Raw genomic sequence first — 11675 nt, 5'->3', positions numbered from 1 at the left:
CCCAGGGAACATTACATACGTATCGTGCTATGCAAAAGAAAAGCAAATAAACAAAACAAAATCACGTAATGACCTCAATGGTATTTAAAACCCCTCCCCCCTCCAAAATACGTGGAAGATGAAAGAAAAGAAGGCAGGAGGTATATAATTTTTAAAAAAGTAAACATAGTATGGTGGGCTTTTCTTTCGAGAAAATTCCCTCAATGCGTGACTTTTTGTACTTTTTCTCTTCTCCGTCTGCCAGCTGGAGCGATATGGCTCCTGCATGGGCTGCTTGTACTGAAGGCTGTTCAGCAAGAAATTCCTGTGAAATCGTAGCATGTGATGCTCCTGGTTGGAGCAGTTAATAACTGGTTAAGCGGCATTTCCCTAAATGGCTGTTTTCCTCAGCCCACCCGTCTCTTCCCCCATCCCATTGCTCCCCGGTCCTCAGCAATGCCCCAACTCCCTCCCGGAACCTTTCGCTCCGAGCCCCCCGCCAGCGCCGCAATCCCGCCACTGTATTGTCCTCCTCGGCACCGAGCGATCTGATCCGCCGAGCCAGAAAGACACCCGATGGGGGAGAGAAGCAAAGTGGAAAAAAACCGACGTCCCTGCTCTCCAGAAGGGAGACCCCGGCGGCGCCGCCGAGCCCTGAGCCCTCCGCGGCCGCCCGGCGCGAGCTCCCGGGCGGGGCGCTGTCCAGCGCGCACAGAGTTAAAGGCATCATCGCAGCCATTAGAGGGAAAAGTTGCGGCGCCGCGAGCCCAGCGAAGTCCTCAGCCCGCCCCACTTGCCCACTCCCCACTTCCCGAGCCGGCTCCGTGTTTAGGGAGGGCAGTGATCACGCAAGCCGGAGCGGCGGGCTGACGTTGGACGAGCTGCCAGGTAGCTGGAAGCAGGCAACCAGGCAGCCGAGACACTTCCCAGCGATTCCAGCCTGGGCTCCGCAGGAAGCCTCGCTGAATCCCAGCCAGCTGGTTCTAACCTTCCAGAATCGCAATCCCTTCTCCCCACAGCCAGCCCTCGCCGAGCAAGCAGCAGGATGTTTGCAGTGTCGCGCCCAGGGCTCTGAGACTGAGCCTGCCATCCACTCGCACGCCTTTCTTTCAGGGCTTTTCGGCTGTTGGCAACACCGATGTGACCCCCCCTCCCTTTTTGGAATGATGGGGATCTTTTTGGTGTATGTTGGATTTGTTTTCTTTTCCGTTTTGTATGTACAACAAGGGCTTTCTTCTCAAGGTAAGTCTTGCTCAATGGCAAATATACATTTGCTTGCGTGTGTGTGTGTGTGTGTGTGTTTCCTACACTCAAAAAGAATGCACAGGCAGACAGAATAAGCTTCCTAGCAAGTAACAGTGGGCTTAGGCTGTATAAATAGTGTTCCGTTTCACGATTTTCTTTAAAGTTTATTAAACTGTAGACAAGCTAGGCTGGAGAGAAAATCTGGCTGGTGCCTGACAATGAGGTGGGCTCCTCGGTGAGCACAAACACAGGGTCGTGTGGTGTGTGTGTGTGCGCGTGTGTGTGCTTTCTGTGTGCATGCACAGGGTAGCCACTCATGCATACATAATCATCGCAAACAAACACGGGGCTGGATATGGGGACTCTCCATTGCCAGTCCCTCTTCCTTGTGTAGTCAGACTGGGCTTAGAGTTTCCCTTTTCTAGGTCCGTGTGACTCCTTTTGTATGTGTGTTTATCGAAGGACAGAATCCTCTGAGGACCCATAAAAAGTCACAACTTGCATGACAAACAGCAGCAGCCTGCTGAACCCGATTGTTCAGGACTTCGTAGGGCTGCAGTGGTCGTTTCAGCACCATGAACAGATCACATCTCTGCTGCCAAAGGACTGCATCACTTCTGCAAGCAGAAATGCCATACTCCTTCTGCCAGCTAGAATAGAAAAGTCCTTTTCCGATCAGAATGTCTCCTTAATAGCTTCCCTGTTTTAGGTATAAATATAGTTTCATTTCACTAGAGATCATTTTTGGGATTTCATAAAACGTTGAAAAGAGACCGTGTCTCTCTTTAAACCGGGGGTGAGGTGAGGGGTGGGGGAAGGAGTGCATCCACCCCAAATCATTTCTGCAGTCCCCATAGCCCTCCTCTCCATAAGTGTACATTGTGGTTGTGCATTTCCATTGGCCACACAAATCTTTCCAGGACTATTTTTGGGGAACCATCAGCTCTTTGCAAAGTGCCCCTTAGATAAGATAAGAACAACCATGTTGGTAACAATATAAGAGCATTGCATGTTCAAGAAATGCCTTTAGGAGGAAGGAGGCATTATATTTTTGTGAGTTTCACCAGGGTTCCATGAATCTTGCAAACTAGTAGTGTCAAGGTTGATAATGAAAAGGCTGAGAAACATCTCCATAGTGACTTCTAAACAATATTTAATCTGAACTAAGCCTGGATGTGTGATCATTACATCTTAAGATGTATGGCAATTCAAAATACAGTGACTTGATGGGAAAAAATAAAGGTTAATTTGGAGAGAAGGAAACATATACAGTTTATAAACTGTGCAACTTGTTTCACTGCTGCAGGCGTGTTTCACTGGTGTTGCTAATAACCGTTTTGATGTATCAGGAATGTGCATTTTGACAGATAATCATGATCTACTCTGTTACATGAAACATCCAGTTAGTGGTAGATTGTTTAGAAACTTAGAGGCAAGAGAGTCTCCTCATATATCAAGTTGACAGATTGCCTAAATTGTACCTCACTGACTCAGTAAATTTTGTGGAATACTGCAATCTGACAAAAGGTATTTGGATCTACCTGCGGGGATCTTGGCTAAGAGTTATTGGCAAGCTTGTTAACCTTTCCATTATCTGGATTTGATCAACAACATAGTGACTTAGGTATGATACCAAAAGTTAGACGGGAAAGAGGCAAAGGAAGGGGGCTGGGGGAACCAGACGAAGCCGAGGATGTAAGAGAGGGGTTTTGTTGCTATTTAAGTCCAGGAAAAACGTAGCGAGCTCTCAAGGAAAGAGACTCTGGTAAGAGGGGTGTGGATATTCCAAAAGGATGCCTTTCTGTTTTGCAGCAAAATTTACCGAGTTTCCGCGGAACGTGACGGCGACCGAAGGACAGAATGTGGAGATGTCCTGCGCCTTCCAGAGCGGCTCCGCCTCGGTGTATCTGGAGATCCAATGGTGGTTCCTGCGGGGACCGGAGGACCTGGAGCCCGGAGCCGAGGGGGCCGGCGCGCAGGTAGCGGAGCCCGCCGACCCCGCGTCTCCCCTTCGCTCGCCCGGTCCTCAGGGTGTCCGGCCTGGGGCTGGGGGCCGAGGTGCTGCCTGGACACCCCTGGGGACCTGCCGGTTCTGTGGAAGCGAGTGACCCCCAGGGCTTCCAGGGAGGGAAAGGGAATTTGTCCTGGGGACGCGAAGTTAAAACCCAGAAGGAAGTCCTGCTGCCCAGTTTCTTCCTGTTAAACCGGGAAGCGCCTCCTCCTGTAAGTTCTGGTACTTAGGAAGATGCCCGCCTTGCCCCTACCGCGCTGCCACATCCCGGGACATCCGCGAGCCCCTTTCCAGGACAAAAGGAGGGGGAGGGGAATCGGTGGGCGGCCCCCACCCCCCCGCCCCACCCCCTCTCCCTTCTCGGGGCACCAGGCACCATCTGGGACCCCAGCCCCCGGGCTGAACAACCAGAGAACCAGGGCGGCCAGCTCCTCTCACCTCCACCTCTAACAGATACGTGGGGTGTCGGGGAGAGACGGAGAGAGAAGGAAAGGGGGAAAAGGGAGGAGGGAGAGAGGAAGAGAAGAAAGGGGGAGAACGGGGGAGGCACAGAGAAGGAGAAAGAGACGGAGAGAGGGAAGGGGGAAAAAGGGGAGAGAGGGAAGGTAAAGAGAAGGGAGGGAGAAAGAAGGTAGAAGAGAAGGAGAGAGGGAAGGGGAAAAGAGGGAGAGAGGGAGTGAGGAGAGGAACAGAGAGAAGGGAGGGGGAGAAGGAGGGAAGGGAGAATTGGAGTGGGGAGGGGAGAAGAAGGGGGGAGAGGGAGGAAAAAAGGGGGATACAGGGAGAGAGGGAAGGGGGAAGAAGGGAAGGGAAAATTGGAGTGGGGAGGAGAGAAGAAGAGGAGGAGAGGGTCAAAGACGGGGGAGAGAGGGAGAGAGCGAAGGGGAGGAGGAAGGGGCTGGGAAAGAGGGAAGAGACAGGGAAGGGGAAAGAGAGAGGGAAGGGGGGAAAAGGGAGAGAGGGAAGAGGGAAAAGGGAGAGAGGGAAGGGAAAGAGAGGGGAGGGAAAGAGAGGGGAGGGAGAGAGAAAGAAGAGGGAGAGAGGGTAGGGGAAAAGGAGGGAGGGGGCGAGAGGGAGAGAGAGAAGGGGAGGGGGAAGGAAGGGAGGGAGAATTGGAGTGGAAAGAAGAGAAGGAGAAGGGTAGAGGGAGAAAGAATGGAGAGAGAGGGAGAGAGGTAAGAGAGGGGGAAGGGATGGGAGAGGAGAGAGAACGAGAGGGGGAAGGGGGGAGGAAGAGAGGGAGAAGGAGAGAGATGAGGGAGAGAGGGCATAGAAGGGAGAGAGGGAAGGAGAGGAAAAGCAGAGAGGGAGGGAGAGGGAAGGGAGACAGAAGGAAGGGAGAGGGAGGGAAAGGAAGAGAGGGAGAGAGGAGTAGGGAAGGGGCAGGGAGAGGAGAGAAGGAGAGTGGAGAAGAGAAGGAAGAGGAGAGAGGAAGCGAGGAGAGAAGGGAGTAGGGGAACGGGGAGCGTGGAGGGGACGGAGGGTGAGTTGGGAAGAGACAGGAGAGAGGGTGGTGAGGTGAGGAAAGAGAGGGAGAAAGGAGGAGATGAGGCAAAGGAAAATAGCGGGAGGAGGGGAGAGGGGAAGGGGGTCCGGGCAAGGGAGACCTAGTTGAGCGAGAGGCGGCGTCCCTGCGAGCCAGCAAGAGAAACTGGGGCCAGGAGCGCGGGGCGGGACGGCGGGCGGGATGGCGGCCGGAACAAAGGCGCGAAAACTCGTCCGGGGGCACTTCACCTTCACTCATGCCGGTCGCCCCACCCCCGGCGCCCGCGCCACCTCCGGGCGCGCATCCGCATGGGTCAACACGCAAAAAAGACCCGGCGGCTCCCGGCCCCGCCTCCGGAGCGCAGCCTCCGCGCGGCAAGGACAGCGCCGGGACGGCCCCGGGGACAGCGCGGCGATGGCGTGGGGTGTGCCGGGGATGGCGTGGGGTGCGCCGCGGACGGCGTGGGGGCGGTGCGGTCGGGGCCTGGACAGGGGTGGCCACGTCCCTGGTCGCTCCCCTGTCCCCAGGTCACCCTGACGGTCCTGCCCGGAGCCGCGAAGGCTGTGCTCGCTTGGGGGCGGGTGGTCGGGCGGGCCTGGCCCGGGACTGAGTGTTCGCTCCTTGCCCGCAGGTGGAGCTCTTGCCCGACAGAGACCCGGACAGCGACGGGACCAAGATCAGCGTGAGTGCGGGGGCGCGCCGAGGGCCGCTGGCCCAGGCCCGGGACGCACAGCCCTTCCCTGTCCCCGAGAAGGCGGCTTGCCAGCGCTGCAGGACAGCCGGACAGCCGGGTGCCCCTTGCTTGCCTCATTAGATACATACAAATGGAAGCACGTTTAGAGTCCCTAAATAAAATTACATATTTTAGTCACGTAAATGTCTAAACATTCTAGAGAATCGTTTGCTATCCAGAGAGGTTGTGTGACACTTTCTTTCCTTGCTTTTTGTAACTTACCTAACAGTAAGAGTAAATACAATGCTAATATCTATTCAAAATTATGGAAATAATTATATTTTGGTAGAAAGTAAAATACTAACATAGGAAAATATTTTTAGGGAGAAAAATATAAAGCATCCAACGGGATACTGAAACTGTGATGAAATTAAGCAACTAAATTTTGAATGTCACTTTAATGCATGGAATGTATTTCCAGTGCTGTTATTAAGAATATATAAATATAATGCCAAAAGCCAATATAAATGTAAAACCATTATTATAGGAGCTTGACCTATTGAAAATGTAAACTTACAGTTCCACACTATTGCTTATTACTTTTAATAAGTGTGCGTAAAATTTAAAAAGTGAAAGTCTTATTTTTTTACTATACCTCAAATGAAGCCGCATAGCATCAGTTAATATTAATAATACTGCTTCATTTGATAAATAGAAACGAAATAGGTATGTAATACAAAAGGAGGAAATCTGTTAAGCATAAATATATTGTTATTATTTGTTTTTAGAAATCTAAAATCCCAATGACCTACATTTTAAAAGAAAATGTATTTTAAGGCTCTTACAATAGCGTAAAGTGGTAGAAGATTGGAGTTACATCATAACTAAAAATGTACAAATATACACAGAATGTAGTTCTGTGATCTAAATGTGTAATCTCAACAGGGAAGAAAAAAATGACAAAGATGAAATATCAACCATGGACTCTGATTTAAAACTCATAAAATTACTGACTTTTTAGAATACTTCAATTATTCTTACATCACAGAAACTGTTGTTTTCCTACAATATAGAAAAGCTTTATTGGTAAAATATAGTTTTTTCTTAATTATTATATTTTTCACATACATATATAACTACATAGATTGCTTGGTGACTATTCTTCCTTCACCCTTCACCCGTCCCCCTATCATCTAAAGGCCAGTAACAAAAATAGTCTCATACATCCTGACCCCTGATGCATACATTGAGAAACATGATTACACACACAACTGTTGACAGTATTACCTATGCCAATAATGCATAAAAGTTAATGAGTAGAAGAGAGTTTTAGACACAAACTGAGGCAGAAAGTAGTTTGTTCCCTGTTTACCCACTGTGTGACCTTGAACATATGTTCTCAACCAATAGTTATTAACTTTGAATTCCCAGGAGAGTTGTCATAAAATACTGATATAAACTCCACCCTCTACAGATGCAGACTTAATATTTCTGCATTACTCCACATGCCAGTATTTTTAATAGCACCCCAGGTGATTCTAATGTACACTCAGTGTTGAAAATCACTGACCCAAACACCCCAAGCCTCAGTTTACTCAACTATAAAATGGGATAATAATATAAATACTCTAGCTACCTCAAACTTTGTTAGGAGATTTAACCCAGAATAAATGTGGAAGTATTCATTTCCATTTTTATAGTATTAGTATATTTATATGTAATTTTATATACACATAAACCCATAGGGTTCAAATGTTGGAAATTATTTGTATATATACCTCTATATGTAAAAACAGATGAGTGCTTCTCAGGTTTTCCTAGTAATTTATGGCCGTTTGAAAGTGTAGTGGCCATTAGCAGAAAAAATAACTTTTGGCCTCCTTCATTTCTTTTCTGTATCTTCAAAATCAACCAAATTCTTGAATCCCAAATGTCTTATGAACCCTATCATTGTCTCTGTTATGAAGAACATATGATTGTGTATTAAACCTAACTGTTCTGATAAAGATGCTTATATATATAATATAGGATATATAATATAAAATCATATATCTAATATATCTATCAGATATAAGATCTTGCTATTAATCTGGAATAAAACTTATTAGAAGAAATAAGAAAGCCAATTTCAATTTTGAAAATCAAGCCAGTGTTTTATCGATGGCATCCCAAGTCCCTGTAGCATAAAGTCCCTATAATGGCATGGGATACATACTTTGAGCAACAAGACTTCAGGTGATAATGAAGCTGTACCCCAAGCCATGCCACCCCATGACTAGAGGCAAGACTGCATCTGAAATTTAAGAAGAAAAATATTAATATCCACGTTCATTAATAGCACCTTTAGTAGTCATCCCAGTGTGGGGATACAAGTGCATTCTCACTCAAACTCGTGACCAACAAAATATTTTTGTGACGTCTCAGAGTTGAGGGGGTTAGTTTATAGCCCACAGGGAAGAAAAGAGATTGTTTCACCTATACAGTTGGCCTTATTGGTTTGTGCTTCATTGAACTGAGTTAAGCAGGCAGAGGCCAATCCCATGATGGAAAAATGACGGAGCTGCTACTGGCATGTAGACAATGGGGGGCACGTGGCTGACAGAATCTGGCACTGGCTGCATTGAACTAATTATCCCCCCGAGTCTGCAAGTGCAGTGGTTGGTGGAATAGGATAGCCAAGGCCTTCAGATGTGACATTAAGGAAATAAAAAGCTCCTTCACTATGGCTATGGGACCATTAAGACCCTTCAGCTTTCCAATATTAGCAAGCTCAGGGTAAAAAATGGGAACAAAATCATTTGATGTAACACTTTATTTTTTTTTTTACCTGCAATTTTTCAGACAGTGAAAGTCCAAGGCAATGACATCTCCCACAAGCTTCAGATTTCCAAAGTGAGGAAAAAGGATGAAGGCTTATACGAGTGCAGGGTGACTGATGCCAACTACGGGGAGCTTCAGGAACACAAGGCCCAGGCCTATCTGAAAGTCAATGCCAACAGCCATGCCCGCAGAATGCAGGCCTTCGAAGCCTCGCCCATGTGGCTGCAGGATATGAAGCCCCGCAAGAACGTCTCCGCAGCCGTCCCCAGCAGCATCCATGGCTCTGCCAACCAACCAACGCACTCCACCTCCAGCCCTCAAGCGGTAGCCAAAATCCCCAAACAAAGTCCACAATCAGGTATGGAAACCCATTTCGAGCCTTTTATTTTACCACTCACAAACCTTCCACAGAAAGGTCAGTCGTATAGAGTAGACAGATTTATGAATGGTGGTTTTTAAAATCGGAGACCTAGTTCAGTGCAAGTGATTATGAGAGGTGAGCGCCGAGCCTGCACCGATTCACTCAGAGCTCAAAGCATGTGGGTGCGCCCCGTCAGTCCCCTAGTGGTGCTTCATTTCCAGGGCATCTGAGAGCTGGACTCTGGCTTTTATCCCTTCTGTATTTACACATTATAAGAACAATAAATCATGTAATGTTGGTTACATTACAAATGCATGTTCATTTTCTCTACAGATTTATGTATCAATAATGACCCAAATTAAGAGGCTTTCACTTAATCAAAATGTAAATGAGAGAGACATGCCATATCATGCATTTTCAGCGACCCATAGCTCTAAGCAGGACTATTCTCCAAGGGCTTTTGATTTTGAAGGAGAAACCTCAGCTGCCTGTGATGATGATAATGGAAGGACGGAGGGGGGATTGAAGACATTAAGTGGTTTAGAGATATGGCAACTCCTCTGCGAATGTGCCTTCCAGGCCAATTTGGAAGCTTAGTCACAGGATTCTGAAGGCTACTGTGCAAGTTAAAGCTGTTCTGAATGGCATTAATGTATGCAGTCATTCAGCCAATGGAAACGTGTGGAAGTTTTAACCTTGATGTGGGATAAAGGCTTCGTGGAATGAGCAGTACCCTGCACAACCCCACGGCCATCCCGATTTCCTCAAACACATGACATGGGATGAAGGGAGCACAAACATACGGACTTTATCCTTCTTTAGGTTTTTCCCTAAAGAAGTACTGATGCTACCGTCAGTAATGGAAAATTATATTGCTAATATTTAAGGTCTCTTCAGCCATTAAATTAAAAAGTCTGATTACTTCACCAGGATGATTTCTGAGATCTCATCTCATATTGTCCTGAATATACGCGCACACACACACACACACACACATATCTCGGAAATCATCCTAATCAAATATAGACTTTATATATATCAAATATATATATACATGTAGAAATACATATAGGTATGTATTTTAAAGGCCTTGCTTGTGAACAATACTTTTAAATGTTTTTAAAATACTGTATGCCAAAATAGGTTTTTTCTTAATGCATTACTTCCTAATGGATGTGATTTGCAGATTTGTAGGGCACTTGGATTAGAGTTCTCTGAGTTTGCCCTGCCTTATAATGTAGATGAGCAACTCTCCTGGCATGCCTTGGTCATTGCAATTTATGTCAGTCTGATGAATAGATGGCTTAGCCTCTCTGAAGCCCAATGTGTGTGGATTTGTCTAATTTTTTCTTTATCATCTTTTCTGTTTCCCAAATTAAAGGACAAACTAATGTAGCTGGAACATACATGTGTGTATCCATACACACTAAACACACAGGTATATGCTAAATTGGAATGGTAACCAAATGATGGTTACAACTTTGTGACTATTATTTGAGGAAGATTTAATGTCTTTGGAGTGATTTTCCCCTCTTTCTTCACATTATCAAAAAAGAAGTTAGACACTACCGGCAAGATTACAGAGTAGCCTAAGCAGACAATTTACAGTCTAATTAGCAAGAACTCCAAATCGTGGAAGTGAAATTATTAATATTATCCTACATAGACTGTTCCAAGTTAGATGTCATCAATCTGTTCAGCAGAATAAAATCAAACAGATTACCTATTCCAAGTGAAGAATTCCAAGGGTAGAAAGAAATGCTTTATCTATTTCTAGAATATTTTCTTAGCTTTTGCGGTTTAATAATGCAATCTCAAAATATCTATTTATTTTATTTTAATATCTCAGCCCTGTGATTAGTGCTAAATGATAAACTCTAGATCTCTTCTAACAATTATCAAATAAAAAGTACTGCTCTTTTTGCACCTCATTGCCAGCCTTGCTGTTAGATTCAAAATTGCTTTTTCTAGAGTTAAAGGTAGAAGGAGAGAAAAAAGTGACTCATGAAGTCTATATTCATTAAAAGTCCTGCTCACTAAACATATCTCCTTATATCAAAGAGTAACCTGAAATATCTCAAAATATTTAATTTCAATATTTCCAACCAGTGAATACTGGATAATATTTTTATATATTTCTATCGACATTTTTTAATTTCTGTTTCAGAAGCTGGGCAGTCCAGCCACTCACTTTACTTATGTGTAAGTTCCTGTACTTGCACAATTATTCTATATGATTCAGTATCCGGGGTGGATATTTATATATTATATTCACTGTAATACCCACATCCTGATTTATGATTTTTACCTTACAATTTTCAGATTATATTCAAATAAAGCTTATTTCAATACCCATGCTTCATTTATTCATTCATTTATTCACCTTCCATCCCTCCCAGGAACTCACATACCAGGCACAGGGACACAAACAAGGAAGACACACTTCTTCTCCTCAAGGAGTTTGTATTTTAGTTTGCAAGAAAACAAAATATTTATACAATCCATTTATCATCCATCTTTATTTCTTTATTCTATGAAAGGCAAGATGTGGTGAAAGCACAAAAATCAAAATCTTGCTTTTGGAAGCCAATAGCTATATTGTACTAGCCTTTTATCTTTTATTGTTTGATACAAAGAGGCATCCTTCATCTATGGTATATGGGACACTGTCATCTCTGTCACAAAAAGCTGGCCTGTTTGGCCCTTTATTTTCATCATAATCTTTGACTTAGTTGACTAAATTATTTAAACTGAAACACTCACCTCTTAATTGATACTATTTTTCTTTCAAAGAATTTCTGTTTTTATGAAGGAAAACATATTAGCTGAAAATAATTCTATATGAAATCTTCAAATTTTCATACAATTAATTTAACCAGTTTTTCTAGAGCAGAGATTTACATGAATAGAAGAAGATGGAAAAGATAGTCTATGACCATCTACCTATCACAAGATAAAGCTAACTGTTATTTAATATGGCTAGTCCCATACCTTTTTCAGATATTTTCCAAAAGTTTTTGAGCACGTGACTTTCCCCTCCCACTTAAAATTCTTTTTTATCTTTGTGAATCCTTCACTTGTAAAATTATTTGAATTCTAC

The 11675-nt window shown here is 44.8% G+C and overlaps 1 protein-coding gene across 6 annotated transcripts in view; it reads left to right on the top strand.

Moving 5' to 3' along the window:
• Nucleotides 1-424: 424 nt before the first annotated feature.
• Nucleotides 425-11675, top strand: part of VSTM2A (V-set and transmembrane domain containing 2A) — a 29077-nt gene continuing 17826 nt past the window's right edge. For 2 of the 6 annotated variants that reach the window (XM_055293122.2, XM_055293124.2), the window contains exons 1-4: nucleotides 426-1221; nucleotides 3037-3203; nucleotides 5353-5403; nucleotides 8236-8572. In XM_055293122.2, the coding sequence (XP_055149097.1) occupies nucleotides 1143-1221; nucleotides 3037-3203; nucleotides 5353-5403; nucleotides 8236-8572 (634 nt within the window). In that variant the 5' untranslated portion in view covers nucleotides 426-1142. The other 4 variants (XM_055293125.2, XM_055293123.2, XM_055293119.2 and 1 more) reach the window with 4 other exon arrangements.

This window comes from Symphalangus syndactylus, chromosome 9, assembly GCF_028878055.3.
Source record: "Symphalangus syndactylus isolate Jambi chromosome 9, NHGRI_mSymSyn1-v2.1_pri, whole genome shotgun sequence".
In the NCBI taxonomy this organism is placed as follows: Eukaryota; Metazoa; Chordata; class Mammalia; order Primates; family Hylobatidae; genus Symphalangus; species Symphalangus syndactylus.
Note: the sequence above shows the minus strand (reverse complement) of the source record. Positions and strands in the feature narration are given on the sequence as shown.